Consider the following 18,841-nt stretch of genomic DNA (forward strand, 5'->3'; position numbering starts at 1 on the left):
TGAGGACCTGGACATTAGACATGTGACTGACGGAAACTTCGTAACATGAGGCATCTATATACAAAGTATGAAGCATCCAAGTCTTCCGCCCTATAAAATATCAAGCTTTAAAGAAGTTAGCTAATGCCGCCGCGGGATCACTATCCCTATGTTGAGCTTTCTGCGACAAAAGTCGCAGGCTCAACAAAAACATGTTAAACCACGCCACATTTTTGCACCTGTCCAAAGTCAAGAGCCGCGATCTGTTAAGTCATGTATGGTTTTAAATTTTAGTTTCTTGTGTATATTTCAGAGTTTAATATGGCATGTATGGCGTCAATTATCACTGAACTAGTATACATTTTTGTTTAGGGGCCAGCTGAAGCACGCCTCTGAGTGAGGGACTTTCTCACTGCATTGAAGACCCATTGGTGGTCTTCAGTTGTTGTCTGCTATTTGGTCGGGTTGTTGTTTCTCTGATTTCCCCATTTCAATTCTCAATTCTATCAAATCTGTCAAACACTTAAGTAAAAAATATAAAATCATAATGATGAAAAAACTTTCCTATCTATTTATGTTTTTTCAAACATTGCATCAATTAAACCGCTTAGATACCTACACCAATTAAATCGTATCTTTCAGCTATAATCCATGCCATCAACCAATCAATTTCATATGTATGGTTCATTGTGACAACGATATGTTCTGTAGCTATGTGTTCTCTCTCATCAGGGTGCATGTACAGTATACAATCACACCCAGACCACCATTCTGCCACAAAAGTAAATTCTGTAAAAATGTAAAATAAACATCAAAACAACTTTTTGCAAATGTGGACACAGAAGAATGTAATACTTGAAAAGGTAAAAAGTAAATTCACAAAAATACTGAGCTCCAAGCAAAGTCAAAACAGAAAGTCCCTAATTACCAAATGGCAAAATCAAAAGCTCAAACAAAGATCTGTCATATTTCTGTGTTGGTACAGGACTACTGGCAATTTCTTCTGCAGAGAACGGTGGATTAAACCTGGTATTACAACTAGAAAGCCTTTCTGCACCAAAAGTCAATACTAACCATCCCTTCATGGTATGGAAACTTGTGGTACAATTTCAGAGATTCATACACTTAAACACTTGTTATTGTTTGAAAACTACAAAAATGCTTATTCTGGGCCCCCCTTTTTGGCCCCTAATTCCTAAACTATTGGGACCATAACCCCCAAAATCAATCCAAATCTTCCTTTAGTAGTATTGAACCTTCTGGTAAAAATTTATAGAGATCCATTAACTAAAACTGAAGTTATTGTCCAGAAACTAAATGCATCTTCGGACGACAACGCAGACGACGCCATGATAGCATTATACAATGCAAAAAAAATTTTGCGGTCGTATAAAAAACATAAAAGAAATACTTAATTTGAATGGCCTATATTATCTAAAACCAGTGCATATCAAATAGTAGAATTTTCCTTACATTTTGTTTACATGCACTTGGTGTCATCCAATGGAAAATGTATTCACATTCCTCTGTCTCGCCTTCAAAAACAGGGTCATGCTAAAATTTCCTCTCATTTATATGACAGTGTCATCAAATTACATAATATTGACAATGATTTGTGAATAAAACAGTGTGTGAACATTGCAAAAAAAAAATTAGCAAAAGTGGTGAAACTTACTACAAATATCAGATGATTTTTATTTAAAGTTATTAAAAAACCTGTTTCGCACAATTTCAAAATGGAGAAATATTATTAATTTGGTAAGATTGATTAATATTTATTTACATCTATCATCAATTCCGTAAAAAAACCTGAGTCCAATGCTTAATATGCCTTAATCTGATGTTCAGTAGTTGTGGTTTGTTGATGTGGTTCATAAGTGTTTCACGTTTCTCGTTTTTATATAGATTGGACTATTGGTTTTCCGTTTGAATGGTTTAACGCTTGCTGTTCTGTGTGAGCCACTGAGCCTAGGCTCTGTGTTGAAGACCGTACTTTGACCTATAATGGTTTACTTTTATAAATTGTGACTTGGACGGAGAGTTGTCCCATTGGCACTCATACCACTTCTTCTTATATCTATTTAAATATTTAGTGTAAATTAAATGATCCAATGATTATATAAATTTTGATGGAATATTCATTCTGAAGTGTGCATTGTGTATTACACCAGATTTTATCAACATAATCAATGTAGGCTTTTCTAAGAATACTAAAACTTTAGATTTGAGTTGTATACAGTAACAAATCTTTACAAATTTTCAGTCAATAGATGCATGTAGCATCAGGTCCTAAGCTTACGATCAACTTTTTGTCTTGTTAACTGTCCTCATTTGCGTAAATTTCTATTTTTGAGTGTTTTTTTATGTTTTTATATATGACGTCACGTTAAAATGTTATATTTTGATTAGTTGATGTTGACAATGATCAATGATGATATCTTGGGGTTACAATCAACGTACTCTCTCACCTTCTATACTATGCATCAATTAAATAATATCTGCATTCAAAATCTACACAGATACTTACGGCTCCAATAAGATCTAACTAAGCACCAGTTGACTTTTCGGTAAAGACTTTTATTGAATGGCCATATAACCATGGAACATAGTTGTAGAAAGTTGACAAGCAGTCCACTAACAAGGTAGATGTATACAAATAGCAAGTAAAAAATGGATTCAATCATCTTCTTTCTGAAAAAACATTGTTATGGAGTTAGTTAACTTAATTAGAATAGACCATATTTGGGTCTGAATATACAGTCCATGAAAAAAACGTTTACTTTACTACATTGGTTAGAGGTATAGGGGGAGGGTTGAGATCTCACAAACATGTTTAACCCCGCCGCATTTTTGCGTCTGTCCCAAGTCAGGAGCCTCTGGCCTTTGTTAGTCTTGTATTATTTTAATTTTAGTTTCTTGTGTACAATTTGGAAATTAGTATGGCGTTCATTATCACTGGACTAGTATATATTTGTTTAGGGGCCAGCTGAAGGACGCCTCCGGGTGCGGGAATTTCTCGCTACATTGAAGACCTGTTGGTGACCCTCTGCTGTTGTTGTTTTTTATTTGGTCGGGTTGTTGTCTCTTTGACACATTCCCCATTTCCATTCTCAATTTTATGAATGTTACAAGCGACTTAGTGTTAGTGAATAGTAAGAGCTAGATTTAATCGGACTAAAAGTACATAAAAAGTAGTTTATTCAAAAGCTGTTTGCATTCTTTGATAAAGTGAATATGATTATGACAAAGGTGTAGGTCCAGTAAGACCCCTTTTTGGCCCCAAAATAAAGCAGTTTTACAAAATTGTTAGAGTGTAAACTTTTAACTATTCATTGGAAGAAGAATACTTCTGTGACATAAATATGGGTTGATTTTGGCAATATAATGACATTTATCGGGTACTTGATATATAACTGAAATCTTCACAATTTTAGTATTTTAGTTAAATTTGAGACGGTTTTCATCTTAAATATGGAAGTGGCAGTATTTGTATCCATTCTTAATATTTAAATGTAAGTCTTATTTCATGATACAATGTAATACCTACATGTAACATATATAAAGGTTGAGAGTGAACATGGATGCTGCCACTTTCATTTTTGACAAAAACCATCTGAAAAGTGACATATTATGGCATATTTGACAGATTTATCATATTTAAGGTGGTACCCAACACTTTAACTAAAATTAATTTGGCTCGTTTAATTTTCTTAAAATTTTGAAAAAGTATTTTAACTTTGACCCTTTGACAAAAATATAAAAATTTCAAAAAATTTGAACCAACCATTTTATCAGAAAAATTACACTGGTTATATAGCAGTTTGACAAACACTTATTTTGATCATTGAGAAGCTTAATATTCCCTTAACAACACAACGTAATCAAAACGTTTAGCTGGTTTTGCAGAGTTATCTCCCTGTAGTGTTAGGTACCACCTTAAGCTTATATTTGAGCATCTTTAAGGACTAAATCAGTTCAAATCTTTTACTGAAACTAATTGAATCGACTGAAATAGAGACTTAAATGTTTAAAAAGTGTCCAAAATTTTTCATCAGAAGAACCTGAAATTTGAGGCAAAAATCGGTCCTTACTATACTTACTTGACCTCTACTCCTTTGAAGTGACAGATTACAAGTTCGATAGACTGACATCACTTATTACTTAGTTTGAATGACATATTTTTTTTATGTTATCAGAACTTATTAAGATACATGTAATAGCTAGGAAGTTTTTTTTACACATTTTCAGTTTCAGTTTTCGTGATATTTATTAATTAACTATGACCTCAAATTAAATCAGCTATAATTAGGTTGTGTCAAGTCACCCAAATATATATCGTTCCTAATAGGAGTAAAAACAATGAAAATTTTAAAATAAAAAACTGAAAGATCCTACCGGTACATGCCAACTTTTCAAAATCACCATGGGGGTTTTAGTGGGCTACAACAATTTCAATGGTTATAATTCTTTGCAGCATTTTTTGCACAAACTGTTTTGTGGTCTAGAAAAGTGTCATATTTGAAAGATGTGCTTACAAGCCTTTTTCTTCTGTGTATTTGACTATTTGCATGAAAAGATGAACATGTACAAATGTAGCTAGACTACCCGGATATATTTTCTTGCATAAGAATATTAAATGATTGTTAATTTTTTTTCAAATTAAAATTACACACAAAGAAGGACATTTATTTGATCCTTGTGAAAAATAAAGAATAGTACATGTACATTGTACTTTAAATAATTTGGTATTTTAATTTAATACAAAAATGACAACTGTAGTGTATGTAAATATCACAAATATATGCCTTATATAGACCTGGAACATTTTTAAATTAATATATTTTTTCACACAGAAAATTATCAACTCAGTCATTATGACATCTTTTTCATGGCCGCACTGATCCCGTACAATACACAACGTTGTAGGAATGCGTCAAAGAAAAACAGAAAAAAGCCTTGCAAAGTTGTAGGAAGGTGACACAGAAAAAAATTAAAATAGCCTTGCAACGTTGAAGGACCGAGTGAGTGAGTGTGTCAAAAAAAAAAAGAAAATAGCCTTGCATCGTTGTAGGACATGTAGGAAGGCAACACAGAATTTTTTTTAAATAGCCTTGCAACGTTGTAGAAAGGCATTACAGAAAAAAAATTAAAATAGCCTTGCAATGTTGTAGGAAAGGTGTCACAGAAAAAAATTAAAACAGCCTTGCATCGTTGTCATGGTTGTAGGAAGGCATCAAAGAAAAAAATTAAATAGCCTTGCAACATTGTAGGAAGGCGACACAGAAAAAAATAAAATAGCCTTGCAACGTTGTAGGAAGGCGACACAGAAAAAAATAAAATAGCCTTGCAACGTTGTAGGAAGGCAACACAGAAAAAAATAAAATAGCCTTGAAACGTTGTAGGAAGCTTAAGGCGTCACAGAAAAAGGGTCTCACTAATTAGAGACAAGAAGTGTCAAGTAGTGACAAGAAGCGTCAAGAAGTGACAAGAAGAATAGTTTTAGCGACAAGAAGACTATTTAGCGACAAGAAAACATTTTTTATTAAATATAAAGAAATATATGCATTTAATATTTTTTTTACGAGCAGAAATAAATTGATATTTTTTTTTATTATATTGATAGATGAAGAAAGTAAACATTTGTGAGGAAGAAAGGGATTGTGAAGGTTTTTTTTATTAAATATAAAGAATAATATATGTTAAAGATAATGAGGCGTGTGTTCCTTGTTTTATTGCTACAATTAACACCTTCAACTTTGTACACGTGTCAGATTATACAACTACACGCGCCAGAATATACAATCATTGTAAATAGTGAACACCTGTTGAAAACTCAAGATTGTCATTAATTTCCTTTAATCTTCAATCAATACTATATGCATAATAAATGATAAAAAGTGTTTCAATTGTTTTTCTATCAATATTAACTTTCTTGTTGCTAAAATTGTTTTCTTTTGCATATTCTTTTAATATTTATTTGGAATAACTAATTTGAATACAAAAAAATATGTATTCTTGTCGCTAAAATTATTCCTGTCGCTAATTAGTACAAACTGTTTTGTGGTCTGTATCACTAATTATCACTAATTACACTTCTGTGTATTTGACTATTTGCATGAAAAGATGAACATGTAGCTAGACTACCCGGATTTATGTGTAAAAAAATAAATCCGGGTAATCTAGCTACATGTTCATCTTTTCATGCAAATAGTCAAATGAGGGGCCTGATGGGGGGGTCTCATCACGATTCACGAGTTGATTTTTTTGTCAATCACGAGTCACAGAAAATAAATTTCCATGATCACGGATCACGAAAATATAAAAAGAGTATCACCAATCAATCTCGATAATAGAGATTCAGAAGCTGGTTGTTTGTGTTGTAGATTGGTGCAATTAAGCTACAATCAAATACACTAGAACACACCCGCGAAATCGCAGGCATTCAGAGCGTAGTTTAAAGTATGTGTTGTTGGAAGAATTTTGTGAAATATTGAATGACTGGAGAATTTCAGCAAAAGTATCATAAATCGGGCGCACTACGTTTGCGCGCATTTGGGGATTAAAATGTTTTACGTTTGAGCGCAGCTTTTGATTACATTTGCGCGCATTCATTTAACAGGTAAACTCAGGTAAAAATATAAATAAAAATTAAATTAAATTTTAATTGACTATATGTTTTTTTTAATTTTCATAATAAATATGACTATCACTTTTTAATTTTGAAAGTATTTCTTAATTCAAATTATATATTGTTCATATTGAATTCTAAAATAAATTATAAAGTGATCATTATGAACTCCGTAGTATAGCTTTAAAAGACATACATGTAACTTCATTGCGAATATTTCAGAGTGAAAAGTGTTTCAACGAATAGTGATCGTTTTTAAAATTAGTAAATAATTTAAGTTGGTTAGTAAATTAGACCAAGACACAAACATGGAGTTTCGGCACGTACCGAAATGTAAAGTAATGAATTTATCAATACTTTTACCTTTAAGATTAGCTATGTTATAGAATTTTAACATTTTTATCTGTATATATTTCTACGATTTAGTGCTTGTGCATAACAAAACGGACTCACCTTGCTCGAAATCCCACTTCCAACTCATCTTTGGTGAGCAGGGGACTAAGGGGACTAACGGAATGAGTACTTATGCTTGTAAATAATTGAACAAATTATAAATAAATAAGTAGTATAGTATTTTACCTGAGTTTACCTGTCAAAAAAATGCGCGCAATTGTAATCAAAAACTGCGCGCAAACGTAATGATTTTTGCGCGCAAATGTAATGGTAATGCGCGCAAACTTAATGCACCGCATAAATCATTATAGGTTATTGGGGACAGGAAAATGTTTTTTTTAATCCCTCCTCCTTTATTTCCAAAATTCCCAATGTGTGGTTTTCTATCAATTTCAATATGAATATACATTTAGTATGTTATGAACATTTAAGTAAGGAGCCTGTACTTCAGTGGTTGTCGTTTGTTTATGCGTTACATATTTGTTTTTCGTTCATTTTTTGTACATAAATAAGGCCGCTAGTTTTCTCGTTTGAATTGTTTTACATTTTCATTTCGGTGCCTTTTAAAGCTGAGTATGCGGTATGGTCTTTGCTCGTTGTTGAAGGCCGTACGATGACCTATAGTTGTTAATTTCTGTGTCATTTTGGTCTCTTGTGGAGAGTTGTCAACATGGCAATCATACCACATCTTCTTTTTTTTGTAATCAATAAATTTTATAAAAGATTTAATGACTGAATTCAGAAAAGGTGTCAAAAGTGCACATGAATAATTTTAGCGATTATCTGTATCTATATATAAATAAAGTGTATTTACTTTCAATTCTAAGTTTTCTAATCGATCCATGGTGGTCATTGATATAGTATACCTACAGACCCTCCCTATTTAATAGACTCTGTGACCACCGTGGATAGTAAACTTGAAAATGATAGCAGATAGAATTCTGAAAATACACTTTATTCGTAGTATAATATGTATGTTCAAAGTATACAGAAAAACGCAAACCGGAAGTATAATCTGACTTAAAATTTTGTCCAATGACGGGGCAATATCCGGATGCCCTTTTCTCGTTTTTCTCCCAAAATAACTCAATCTGAATAATCATATGAATGGATGACAAATGCGACTATGCACTGTACCTATAGGACACAGAGGCGTGTTGATTAATTTATTGTGGAAAGAGGAGAAGCGACACCAAAAATGTGGTCTTCTCGTTTAATAGTATAGATTACTGGCTCATTACTTGTTTACATGTTGAATTCTCCCAGGTTCTAAATTAAATCGTTAAAAACAGTCACATTCTGACTTCTTTTATTGTATAATAATAATATTTCATAGAAATGTTGTACTGGCGTAAATACCACGGAACCACATCTGTGTTTTATCTTGAGGCTAAACTAAGAGATTATAAAGTATATATATTTATTTTGTCAATAAAATTTACTGCTGAGCCTGATTGTTTTCCCACTCCTGCTGGTTGTCACTTGAAGAAAACTAAGACATTCTGGGGTGTCAATAACATTGTCCGTTTCTTCAGTGTAGTCCACATCTGATTCTGAATCATATTCAGAAACTTGATCGTAGTCCGTGTTACCTTCTTCAGCTATTGAAGGAAATGTGATTTTTTCACTTGTGGTACTGTGTGTTTATACATATTAAGTGGTAATGTGCCAGTGTTGTACATTGTCCGTTGCTTTCGTACTGATCTTTGTCGAACACACTTTCTGAAGTACTGGGCCCACTCACGCATTTCTCGTTCCTGGTCCTTTGACAGCAGGGCTTTTGGTTTCAAGTGCTCCATAGCACTCAGGGACGACAATGGCATGTCATTTTCAGGAATAGGGTAATAAGAGGAGCGATGCGTAAAGTTGTAGGCAGCCCACAGGACACTCCTATTTATTCCCTCATACACCGTATTGATTAAGTTCCGGGCATGTTCTAACATAGTTGGTAATTGGCATTTGAAATGTCCAAGAGCATGTAAGTTTTCAACGCATACAGTGAGACAAGACAACATGTTAATGGGAATTGACGAGTTAATTGACGTCATTTGACTTTGCAAATACATTTTAACTCAGTTCACTATGGACCATGTCATGTTTGCTAACTGTGTATTGGTACCTTATCTCAGCTCCTACTGAGTCAGATTTATTTCAAAATTGGTATGCTTCTTCATAATAATAAAGTTTACGTTGTAGGTGATTTTGCTCGCATTCCAATATAAAATTCCTGTTCAGCAGGACTTCGAATTTAGGGACATGGGGAATGCTGAGCACGACAACGCTTTTTACTTTCTGTTATTGTTAAATAAGGGCTTTAATGTATCACCGATTGGGATCCTTTGTGCCTTTACTTATGTTATGTTGCATATTTGAACAGATTTATAAAAATACAAAATCATTTGTTTAAGAAATAAATCATGGGAGGGGTGATGTTGTTTATTTAAATCATAAAATGGGCAGTGCCTTCATATTCGAATTTTGCCACGAGAGTTAGCAAGGGTAAAATGTAATAAAAGCTAGTCATAGACCATGATTAAATGTACACAACATCACCCAACCCATAAATTAATTCGATTCTAATAGGAACAATGCGTTAATTTGCAAAATTAAAACATTTTAGACGAGCGAGTGCTAAGGGGGATGTTGTTGAGTAGTATATTGGTTAACATAATATAGACGTCATATAAGAATAAATAATAAAACACATTGATACGTATAAGTACACAACTACAATTCTTAAGTCTATTTTATATGACATATGTTGGTGGCAATTTCCACACATCCAAAATATGCATGTTGGCTTGAGGTCATACAACTCTTGGCACCGGTCGAAAACTATAGAACCATACATATGCACGTTTATAGGGCACACTACATAGTTTCATTCTGTTATTCGCTCTAACTATCTCCCGACCTGGTATACACTAATTTCTAAAGCAACTGTAGTGACAACAATCTCTCATCTTTCATCAGTCCAACTGTTTGTCATGCAGTCGAAACTTTTGTTAAAAGTACGCAGCACATGGAAGATCCGTAATGAAAAAAAAAATCACGAGAACGAAATATATGTCTCAATCACGATGAACGAACATAAAATTCCAATGAAAACGATTCACGAACAATGGTTTCATCACGAATCACGAAAATTAAATCTGAAGAAAAACGGATCACGAAAGCGAAAATGCGCCGATCACGAAGAACGGAAATAACCCATCAGCCCCCTCTCAAATACACAGAAGTGTAATTAGTGATACAGAAGAAAAAATTTAAAATAGCCTTGCAACCTTATAGGAACACAGAAAAAAGTTATAATAGCCTTGCAACGTTGTAGGATTGTGTCAAAGAAAAAAAAATAGCCTATCCTTTACTACATAGTATTATATATACAGTACACAAATTAAACATCATTAGAAACTCGTTTAACACAATACCTTTAAAAAAGGCGAAAACGTGTGGGTTCGAACTTGAAAAGGGCAACCTAGAAATTATGGAAGCATTCGTGATTGGGGCGAACTGGCCCGGATTCCAAAGGCACTTGTTTCTATCCATAGGAAGACCCACTATCAAGGTATATTTACGAGAAGGTACCCAACTACTTTTTTCACCTCTCCGCTTAAAACCCTTATTTCTCTGTCAATTCAGTCTCAATTTTTTTGTTCCATACACCATTCGTAAATATACGTTGATAGTGGGTCTTCCTATGGATAGAAACAAGTGCCTGTGCCGGATAATTTCTCACTCATTCCAACCTAAACTAAAGTAGCTATATTATGTCTATGTTACAGAGCCTTACCAGTGTTAGATTCACTTGAGATGAAAAATAAATACGAAATAAGTTATGTAATGTAGGGGACAAAGTTCATTTGTCACACTGACCCAGATAGATACTGGAAAACTTGATCAATGCGGGATATGGGTTAAAATTTGAACCAAAACAAACAGTTGCGTTTTCGGATGTTGCAATTCTTGTAATTTACGACATCTACAAACTTTACGACTCACTTCCGGTAAACACGTTTTTTGGTGATGAAATCATATGTCATAATTATTTAGTTCCTCTATTTTCCTGCAGTGGGCTACATTTTTTCACAATTCCATAATTTATTCTAGCTTGTATTACGAATATTTTTTCTAATCAGGTAAAGTCATCAATATTTCGTTTGTTATGAAAATCACTAACATTGCAGTGCAAATGACAAAATTTTGAATGAGAAAAATCATTCCATCTGTCCACTTGGATTTCGTAAAAATACTGAAGACAAAAACTATTTTTTGTTTTTAAGGTTTTGTATGGTCATTTATAATGAAGGAAAAAAGATATCGCATGTTCATTTCATGAGGTTGACACAAAGAATCATATATTGACTCAGTCTTCACACTTAACCTATGGCATACGTCACTTCTTGAATCATGTCTTTCACCGGAAAAGGTTGTCAATTTTGCACACCTTTATGACGTCATTTACCAGATAAAAGGCGCGCCTGTATCCATGCTCTATTAAAAGTTTCCAGCACTTTCATAATCATCATTGAGGGGGGATAGGACCTTTATCGGGACTCCGGGATCAGGTGTTTTTAATTTCGGGATTGACCCTTTCGAGATCCCGGAATTCTTATTTCGACTTTCAGGATGTCGGGATTTCAATTTATTTAAATTTGAGACCTCTGGATTGCGTGTTTTTAAGCCCGGGATTTCGGGATCAGGACCCCTCCTACCCTCCCTTAATTATTATTCTGTAGGATACATTTTGTAGTATAGAAATAATTTATGTTCCATAAGTACGTAATCTTGATTCCTGTACGACTGAGGGAGGGTGACTGACCATCTTATTAGATTTTAATTTCCCAAATATTATATGCAGTATAAAATCAAACTTTTTGAACGTCAATTCGCAACACAGTGTAAAAAACAAAAACACAAAAACTTGAATATAAATAAAATTCAAATCATATAATCAATTCTAAGTTCTGTGACTCTAGTTATTCTGTGTCAGAAACCTATTATGTGTTAAATATTTAATTACAATCCAAATTCAGATTCGTACCAAGCGTGAATAGTGTGTCCAGCAGTGTTTTCCATAAGAACCGGCCGCCGGCCAAATTGACCGTTTCAAACAGTTATTTGGCCGGTTCAATCGTCATCAGTCAAAAAAAAATAGGTGCATATTTTACTTATACGACTATTCTATACGTCGTAACTTTATTATTATCTAGAGGTTTTATTTACGTTTGAGAGTTCCGGTTTGTATTTCTATCGGAACACATGGCCGTTATCCATCGAAAGAGACTTATTAGAAAAATCCCGAGACATATTGAGTATATATGCAAGTCATGCAATGTCAAGGTCGTTAAAAACTTGCATTTGTTGTTGAACTGTTGACGATGAAACGTTCCATCACAGATTTTTTCCCCGCTAAGCGACACAAAGGTGTTGATTTTTATGATAAAACATATTTATTATGTTTGCATGCATTATTTTTCAATTTGTTCTGTTGTGTTTTATTAATAGTCGCGAATGAATTGATGACATAATTGTCAATTTGGTTCAAATGCACTACGCTGGATCGAAGATTCGACAGCTAGTCAATATTCCCCAATCGGGAGACAGCCTCCAGATCTAGAGATGTCTCTAAATTGGGAGACATGGAATACATTTGTCTCCTGATTTGATATGACCCAACAGGCCTGAATACTTCAAGCAAATACGGAAAATTTCCTACGATAAAGGAATATTTACAAATCAAATTTGCTGTCAGACAGAGTCAAAAACATAATTTAATTTTGAAAAATTAAGTCACACTTAACAAGAATACATGTAATGATGACACTAAGACTTAGTAGTTAGAAAACATCAATTGAGGGGCAATACAGAATTTGAACAGTATGCTCAATTTTGTCAACGTTTAAATTATAGCAGTATTCAAACTCTTATAATTGTGCAGACAAAATTTTTTAGAAAAAAAGTTCTGCTGGTAGTATGTCAATTTGACAAGCATGAAATATTGTCTTAAAATTCACCAGATGCCAGGATTTTGAATCTAGATTTCCAAAAATTTTCGGGCAGGCATGCCCCCCCAGACCCCCCTTCTTTCCAGTGACCGCCTACTTATTCATTTTGGCCTGTTAGGCCAAAATGAATGGAAAACCCTGGTCCACTTTTGCCCCATCTTTTCAGTGTTGGACATCTGCGGTAGTATCCATCTGCGCTCAGCTTAGCAATTTATTGAATTTTTATAGAATTTAATTTTTGATTTATTAATTACTATATTTCTGTTCAAAGGGAAATAACTCATGTTCTACAAGATTTGTAAAAGACATTGTATCAAGATAAATGACTTTTTGGATTTTTTTACTTTTCTTCAGTAAATTGTTTGAAGATTTTATTGGTAGGTTTTTTTTTTTTTTTTTTATGTAGTTTACACTATGACAAGTAATAGATCCATTACAATGAATTTTTAACCTGTAGGGGACTATGTATTGCCATGCAATACTCAATGAATGCTTATTGTACATAAAACAGCATTTTATATTTGTATGACTTTAATTCTTCCATATTGTTTGAAAAAAATGTTCCCTCATTTTAAAATTCAGAAACACCCCGTAAATTTCGTTTGATTTTGACACAGTTTTTAACAACTGAAGCACCATGCTTACACTTTTATACAGGTATTAAACAAAGACCGATAACTTGTGTTTGAAATGTTTTTGTGCAGGAAATGAAAAAGAAGTATTCCCATTCTGGTAAACCAGGATTCAACGTCATCAAAAGGGTTAAGATAGTATGGCTTTAATCAAGTTTCATGTAAAATAAGCCATGTTCATGATGTTCTAGGTCTGTATTTTTCACAGTAACTTTTGGTTGTTGCGATATGTGGTATTTTTATTTTTTTGGGACTACATAGACATAAGAAGATGTGGTATGAGTGCCAATGAGACCACTCTCCATCAAAGTCACAATTAGTAAAAAGTAAATCTTTATAGGTCAAAGTACGGCCTTCAACACAGAGCCTTTGCTCACTTAAGTTATAAAGAGCCCCAAAAATGTCTAGTGTAATAACCATTCAATCAGGAAAGCCAATATTTATAAAAAAAAAATGAGAAACACTTAGTTACCAACCTTCACCCTAACTGAATATATATCTTTATAAGATTATGCTGATCCTTGATATATTTATGATATTCATTTATTTTTCAGTTTGATACAATTATTTACTTGTGCTTTCTTGAGACAGAAGTAAGTTATTTAACAAAATGGCTGAAAATGGAACTGCCTACAGCCCTGAAGAGAAACTTGAACTGATCAAAAGAAATTTACAGGTATATTTTACTTTGAAAAGAAATGTTTCGTACATGTGACAAAGATGTGTTTTAGATCGATAATCAATAATATCCTCGAATATGCAAGTTTTCTGCAAACCACAAAAATTGGTACCCACAAAATAAATTAATCCACAGAACAATAAGAAACATTGAAATTTATCATTACATTTCTAGATGATTATCATGATAATAGATATCAAATATTTAGATGGAAACTCCTACTTTCTTGTAATAAACTATTTAAATGAAGGCTTAAAAGTAGTAGAAACAGATACATGCTTACACTGAAAAACAAAATAGAGGATGATGATCATTTCTTTCTCAAATGCAAATATTTCATATATTTTGAAACCTTCTGAAAGGAAGTAAAACAAATGATCCCTCTAAACAATTTTTTCAAACACTGCCATGACTGAGCTGCCACTTAATGAGATTGAATAGATATTGAATTCAAATTAACTGTAATCAATAGAAATGTCTAAAGTTGACTGGAGTTTATGTTTCTGATATGTTGATATCTAATTGTTTAGATAAATATCCTTTGAAAATGTTTTTTTCAATAGGAAATTCTGGGTGAAGACAGGATTACACCAATTATAAAGGAAAGAGACTTGAAAATCTATTGGGGAACAGCTACAACAGGCAGACCACATGTTGCCTATTTTGTTGCCATGTCAAAAGTTGCTGATTTCTTACATGCCGGGTGTGAGGTAAGCATATTTTGTTGCCATGTCAAAAGTGGCTGATTTCTTACATGCCGCGTGTGAGATAAGCCTATTTTGTTGCCATGTCAAAAGTAGCTGATTTCTTACATGCTGGATGTGAGGTAAGCCTATTTCGTTGCCATGTCAAAAGTAGCTGATTTCTTACATGCCCGATGTGAGGTAAGCCTATTTTGTTGCCATGTCAAAAGTGGCTGATTTCTTTACATGCCGGGTGTGAGGTAAGCCTATTTTGTTGCCATGTCAAAAGTAGCTAATTTCTTACATGCCGGATGTGAGGTAAGCCTATTTTGTTGCCATGTCAAAAGTTGCTGATTTCTTACATGCCGGATGTGAGGTAAGCCTATTTTGTTGCCATATCAACAGTTGCTGATTTCTTACATGCCGCGTGTGAGGTAAGCCTATTTTGTTGCCATGTCAAAAGTTGCTGATTTCTTACATGCCGTGTGTGAGGTAAGCCTATTTTGTTGCCATATCAACAGTTTGCTGATTTCTTACATGCCGGGTGTGAGGTAAGCCTATTTTGTTGCCATGTCAAAAGTTGCTGATTTCTTACATGCAGGGTGTGAGGTAAGCCTATTTTGTTGCCATATCAACAGTTGCTGATTTCTTACATGCCGAGTGTGAGGTAAGCCTATTTTGTTGCCATGTCAAAAGTTGCTGATTTCTTACATGCCGGGTGTGAGGTAAGCCTATTTTGTTGCCATATCAACAGTTGCTGATTTCTTACATGCTGGGTGTGAGGTAAGCCTATTTTGTTGCCATGTCAAAAGTTGCTGATTTCTTACATGCTGGGTGTGAGGTAAGCCTATTTTGTTGCCATGTCAACAGTTGCTGATTTCTTACATGCTCGGTGTGAGGTAAGCCTATTTTGTTGCCATATCAACAGTTGCTGATTTCTTACATGCACGGTGTGAGGTAAGCCTATTTTGTTGCCATGTCAAAAGTTGCTGATTTCTTACATGCAGTGTGTGAGGTAAGCTTATTTTGTTGCCATGTCAAAAGTTGCTGATTTCTTACATGCCGGGTGTGAGGTAAGCCTATTATGTTGCCATGTCCAAAGTTGCTGATTTCTTACATGCCGGGTGTGAGGTTAGCCTATTTTGTTGCCATGTCAAAAGTTGCTGATTTCTTACATGCCGGGTGTGAGGTAAGCCTATTTTGTTGCCATATCAACAGTTGCTGATTTCTTACATGCCGGGTGTGAGGTAAGCCTATTTTGTTGCCATGTCAAAACTTGCTGATTTCTTACATGCTGGGTGTGAGGTAAGCCTATTTTGTTGCCATATCAACAGTTGCTGATTTCTTACATGCCGGGTGTGAGGTAAGCCTATTTTGTTGCCATGTCAAAAGTTGCTGATTTCTTACATGCCTGGTGTGAGGTAAGCCTATTTTGTTGCCATATCAACAGTTGCTGATTTCTTACATGCTGGGTGTGAGGTAAGCCTATTTTGTTGCCATGTCAAAAGTTGCTGATTTCTTACATGCTGGGTGTGAGGTAAGCCTTTTTTGTTGCCATGTCAACAGTTGCTGATTTCTTACATGCTGGGTGTGAGGTAAGCCTATTTTGTTGCCATATCAACAGTTGCTGATTTCTTACATGCCGGGTGTGAGGTAAGCCTATTTTGTTGCCATGTCAAAAATTGCTGATTTCTTACATGCCGGGTGTGAGGTAAGCCTATTTTGTTGCCATGTCAAAAGTTGCTGATTTCTTACATGCCGGGTGTGAAGTAAGCCTATTATGTTGCCATGTCCAAAGTTGCTGATTTCTTACATGCCGGGTGTGAGGTTAGCCTATTTTGTTGCCATGTCAAAAGTTGCTGATTTCTTACATGCCGGGTGTGAGGTAAGCCTATTTTGTTGCCATATCAACAGTTGCTGATTTCTTACATGCCGGGTGTGAGGTAAGCCTATTTTGTTGCCATGTCAAAACCTGCTGATTTCTTACATGCTGGGTGTGAGGTAAGCCTTTTTTGTTGCCATATCAACAGTTGCTGATTTCTTACATGCCGGGTGTGAGGTAAGCCTATTTTGTTGCCATGTCAAAAATTGCTGATTTCTTACATGCCGGGTGTGAGGTAAGCCTATTTTGTTGCCATGTCAAAAGTTGCTGATTTCTTACATGCTGGGTGTGAGGTAAGCCTATTTTGTTGCCATATCAACAGTTGCTGATTTCTTACATGCTGGGTGTGAGGTAAGCCTATTTTGTTGCCATATCAACAGTTGCTGATTTCTTACATGCCGGGTGTGAGGTAAGCCTATTTTGTTGCCATGTCAAAAATTGCTGATTTCTTACATGCCGGGTGTGAGGTAAGCCTATTTTGTTGCCATGTCAAAAGTTGCTGATTTCTTACATGCTGGGTGTGAGGTAAGCCTATTTTGTTGCCATATCAACAGTTGCTGATTTCTTACATGCTGGGTGTGAGGTAAGCCTATTTTGTTGCCATATCAACAGTTGCTGATTTCTTACATGCCGGGTGTGAGGTAAGCCTATTTTGTTGCCATGTCAAAAATTGCTGATTTCTTACATGCCGGGTGTGAGGTAAGCCTATTTTGTTGCCATGTCAAAAGTTGCTGATTTCTTACATGCTGGGTGTGAGGTAAGCCTATTTTGTTGCCATATCAAAAGTTGCTGATTTCTAACATGCCGGGTGTGAGGTAAGCCTATTTTGTTGCCAGATCTTTTCTTTGCAACAGTGAGACAAGTACATGGACATATGCCACTATTTTACATTTTTGACAAAAATAACAGAAATTTAATAGGAGAAGCAGTATGTACATGTATACATGTATAGAGAAACAGCTTAAACAGACAAACCATGTGTTGCCCATATTTTTGCCATGGAAAAAAGGCAGATTTTTTTCTTGATATGAGATTGCTATTGTGAAACAGGTAAGACATGCAAACTGCATGTAAAATGTCCCATAACTCTTTCCAAAGATATTTTATTAGTGTTAAATAATCAGTGGTCTCGCTAGCCCCAAATAGAAGGGCGCCGCGCCCTGGGTGCCCTCAGCCGCGCCCTGGGTGCCTTCATCCGCGCCCTTCTGCCCTGACGTCTTTTTCCAAAATTATCTTGTGCCGTTTTGGTAAAATTTTGTTTCATCGATTTCCGATCTCCAAGTTAATTACATATATGACACGGCACCTGTGTGATTGCCCCCAGGTTAATCATGTCATTACAATTAATTACAATGATAAAGACTTCAAAGGTGTTAATAACTAGGTAATTTAATTAGGACATTGTATCTTTTTGTCATACTTTTGATGAATGTGTCAGCGAGTGTGTTTAGCTTGGGTCGGCATTTTCGATCTCCAAGTCACAATGGAAGAGCGTATATAAATAAAGACTTTCATGACTTTAGAATTGAATTTAAGTCATCAAAATAAAACTATGCCTTTACAGAAATGCCTTCCATCTCAACTTGTTAGCGACAAGCACAGTTTTTAATTAACCCAAACGTGGTGGAAATTGATTTTGGAGTTACTTCCCCTGTTTTAGCTTATTACAAATTTGTGCTCTAAAAATATTATCTAGTATCAAAAAAAGGAATAAATTACCAATTGAATATATAATAACATAATAATGTTACCTTAAAGATATTAACTGTCTTTGAACATATTAAAAAATATATATTGCAATTTCTATTTGATTATTATACTTTTAGAAATCCATGTTCTAAACATTGTTAAATTAGTAATGCTCACAATTTCAAATCATATGATGTATTAAAAGCTATAATTCCTATATAGATAAAAAAAAAAAAAAAAAACAACAACAACACATATTCTTTGATAA

The 18,841-nt window shown here is 34.5% G+C and overlaps 2 protein-coding genes across 11 annotated transcripts in view; one reads left to right on the forward strand and one right to left on the reverse strand.

Moving 5' to 3' along the window:
• The window catches only part of LOC143049652 (1-acyl-sn-glycerol-3-phosphate acyltransferase gamma-like), a 58,658-nt gene extending 47,681 nt beyond the window's left edge, over positions 1-10,977 (reverse strand). The window contains exons 1-3 of one of the 3 annotated variants that reach the window (XM_076223262.1): positions 10,877-10,977; positions 2,507-2,670; positions 599-768 (exon numbers count right to left, since the gene is read on the reverse strand). In XM_076223262.1, coding sequence (XP_076079377.1) covers positions 599-768; positions 2,507-2,663 — 327 coding nt within the window. In that variant the 5' untranslated portion in view covers positions 2,664-2,670; positions 10,877-10,977. Of the gene's footprint in view, positions 1-598; positions 769-2,506; positions 2,671-4,079; positions 4,519-10,793 lie in introns of those variants that run through there. The other 2 variants (XM_076223261.1, XM_076223263.1) reach the window with 2 other exon arrangements.
• The window catches only part of LOC143049650 (tyrosine--tRNA ligase, cytoplasmic-like), a 52,173-nt gene that overhangs the window by 13,353 nt on the left and 19,979 nt on the right, over positions 1-18,841 (forward strand). Inside the window, exons 1-3 of one of the 8 annotated variants that reach the window (XM_076223254.1) lie at positions 10,988-11,007; positions 14,195-14,316; positions 14,883-15,029. In XM_076223254.1, coding sequence (XP_076079369.1) covers positions 14,251-14,316; positions 14,883-15,029 — 213 coding nt within the window. In that variant the 5' untranslated portion in view covers positions 10,988-11,007; positions 14,195-14,250. The other 7 variants (XM_076223252.1, XM_076223253.1, XM_076223255.1 and 4 more) reach the window with 7 other exon arrangements.

This window comes from Mytilus galloprovincialis, chromosome 10, assembly GCF_965363235.1.
Source record: "Mytilus galloprovincialis chromosome 10, xbMytGall1.hap1.1, whole genome shotgun sequence".
Classification (NCBI taxonomy): Eukaryota; Metazoa; Mollusca; class Bivalvia; order Mytilida; family Mytilidae; genus Mytilus; species Mytilus galloprovincialis.